The 2,864-nt window shown below is 44.2% G+C and overlaps 1 protein-coding gene across 1 annotated transcript; it reads right to left on the reverse strand.

The window, feature by feature from the left end:
* Positions 1–1,009: 1,009 nt before the first annotated feature.
* Positions 1,010–2,653, reverse strand: LOC119726032 (neurofilament medium polypeptide-like). Its single transcript, XM_038197651.1, has one exon. The coding sequence runs from the start codon at positions 2,651–2,653 to the stop codon at positions 1,010–1,012; it is 1,644 nt and encodes a 547-aa protein (XP_038053579.1).
* Positions 2,654–2,864: the final 211 nt, after the last annotated feature.

A 2,864-nucleotide genomic window follows, 5' to 3' on the forward strand; every position in this document is an offset into this window, starting at 1 on the left:
TAGCAGCATCACTCGGACTGGATTTAGCTCTTCCCATCTCGGCTATTAAAAGAAAAGATGCAACATTACTTGTGTATCTTGCAGCGGCACAGGCGTAACAAAAATAAATGATGCACTTAAATCCAGCGTCCCCACCCCTCCGTTATTAAACCAGAATTCCTTTGAAGCAAATGTATACAATCGCACTTCATGTTTTTGATTTTCCTATGACCCCTTTTAGCCGTTTTTTCCCAAACCATATTATCAATTAGTGGCACAATTGGCGTCTCCGTCACTTTTTGTAGCCGAATATTTAAAAATGTATTATATTCTAGTTAAACCCCATATAATACACTTTATTTGCAAATTGCCATTTTTCTTGTAATACAAACAGTATTTTTAGACATCGAAAATAATCCCACGTTCATCGAAAAATGTATTTTAAGTGTCGATAATGTAAGGACCGGGAACAAGTCTACTTGTTGCCCCAAATAGAATTAAAGTAGTTGTTGGAGTACAGTGGCGTAGCATCTGGGGTGGGTAAGGTGGTTATTACTCCCCCTGGAGAGTTTTAAGAATTTTTTGTCCACGAGTTGTCTTTATATTTATCGTCCCATGAACGCAGCAATTGTGCCAGCACGAAGAACACTGACTATTAAATTGCCCAATAGTTCCCATGGTCGTCCGCTTTGCACATGGCCCCAATAGGAAATGGTGTCCAGTCCCCCTCCCCCCCATTCTTTTATTTTATTTTACGGAGGTCGGGTTACCAAGAAAAAGAACAATGTGCCCTTTGTGTACGTCTACAATGCCACCCCCCCCCCCCCAATCAAAATGACCTTGCTACGCACCTTTTTTGTCTTTTAATTATAGCATTTGAAAAAATATCTATAGCATTTTAGTGGAGAAGCAGCGAACATTTATTGGGCACGGACAGTATATCTTGAAAACAATTTTCGACTTTATGATAGAGGAAAACAGAGAAAATAGCAAGCGAGAGAAGATACGATATACTGGAATCTGCGTATTATTATTTACCTGGACTGCTTTCTGGCATAGCCACGTTCTGAATGATGGTGAAAGTAGGATCATTTACAGGTCCCAGGAAGGTCGGATTATTTGCACCGCCAATATGCATGGAATCCACTGAAACGTGTTGCACTTGCACGGGTCCACATCTGAGTACAGCAGCTGATGGGGATGAGGCTCCTAGTTGGAGTCCTACAGGTGCGATGTCTTGAACTGAACTTGGACTCTGCATTATCTGTCCGACTTGTGATGTCGTTTCCCTGACCAAACTCTGTTGTATCTCTGAATGATTTCTTGGAGCAACATCCACTTGCCCATGACTTGGATTTTGGTGTGTTAACCTTTTCAGTCCATGATCCTCGGATGATTGCATCCTCTCTTTCTGAATACTCGGCTCTGTGCCGCCTGCCTCTTGCTGGTTTTGTATTTGTCCCTCAGATGATGTAGTTCCTTTCAGCTGGCGTTGTTCTTTAGCCTCTCTCACTTCTTCCTCTGGTTCAGGTTTGGCTTCATGACTTACTTCCTCCTGACTCAGTCTATGGTCCCCAGTTGATGTAGTCCCCTTCTGCTTGCTCTGTTCCTTATCCCCTTCTACTAAAACGTCTTTTTGTAGTTTATCTCGATGACCAACATACTCCTGTTTCGGACAAAGTCCATCAGATGATGAAGTCCCTTCCTGCGTTTTCCGTGATTCATGAAACCCAGCCCTTTGGTTTTCTGCCTGCCTACTGTGTTCATCCCCCATCTGCTCATGTCCTAATTTTTGCCCTCTTGCCTTCTTCCTTTTCGGCAATAATGAGAGAACAGACCTTTTTAAACGATTTTTAAATGAGGGTGATTGGGATGATGTCATTGAAACATTTTGGGAATTTTGTTCTCCGGCACCTGCAACTTGATTCTGTACCTCAGCCGTCTCTCGATGACCAACCTCCTCCTGACTCGGTCTCTGTTCCTCATCATGTCTTTGAAGATGGTCTTGTTCCTCCTGTCCCGGTCTCTGTCGATTACATGTTGTACTCCCTTTCTGCCTGCTCTCCTCTTTCTCTTGTACCTCTGATTGAAGTTTGTCTGGATGACCAACCTCCTCCTGACTCGGTCTCTGTTCCTCATCTGATGGTCTGATATGCTTCTGTATGCCATGCTCTTCAACAGCTCCTGGTTCTTGTCTGTGAAGTCGGCCGTGTACCTCGTGTCTCGGTCTCTGCTTCTCAGATGCTGTACTCCCTTTCTGCTTGCTCTCCTCTTCCACTTGTACCTCTGATTGAGGTTTGTCGCGATGAATAACTTCCTCCTGTCCTGGTCTCTGGTCCTCCGATGATGTCAACCCTTTCTGCTTGCTTTGTTCTCGGGCCCCTCCCACTTGTACCTCTGATTGAGGTTTGCCTCGATGAACAACTTCCTCCTGTCCTGGATTCTGGTCCTCCGATGATGTAGTCCCTTTCTGTTTGCTTTGTTCTTTAGCCCCTCCCACTTGAACCTCTTGCTTAGGTTTGTCTCTGTGACCGACCATATGTCTCTGGTCTTCAGATGACGTAGCCACCTTTTGCTTGCTCTGTTCTTTAGCCCCTCCCAATTGTACCTCTAGATGAGGCTTGTCTCGAGGACCAAGTTGTTTCATCCTCTGTTGCTCATCTGATGGAATCATTAAGACCAAATCAGCACGCCCGATTGAATTTAATGCATCTCGCAAACGTTGGAATCCTTCTTCTCGATTTGTTTGCTTTCTCCACCAAGAAAGTAGCATCTGTAGGCTCCTTTCTTTGTTGTCTTGGGAGTTGGTTTGGATTTGCTTGATTTCTGCCTCTTCAAATTCCAGTAATTTCGCCATTTCTTCCCAAGATGATTCAGTATTCGAA

The sequence above is a fragment of the Patiria miniata genome, unplaced genomic scaffold (assembly GCF_015706575.1).
Source record: "Patiria miniata isolate m_02_andy unplaced genomic scaffold, ASM1570657v1 HiC_scaffold_19, whole genome shotgun sequence".
Classification (NCBI taxonomy): Eukaryota; Metazoa; Echinodermata; class Asteroidea; order Valvatida; family Asterinidae; genus Patiria; species Patiria miniata.

Bases quoted from the DNA above. Each gene is read 5' to 3' on its own strand.
- LOC119726032 (XM_038197651.1), bottom strand. From the start codon at position 2,653: ATGATTCCATCAGATGAGCAACAGAGGATGAAACAACTTGGTCCTCGA.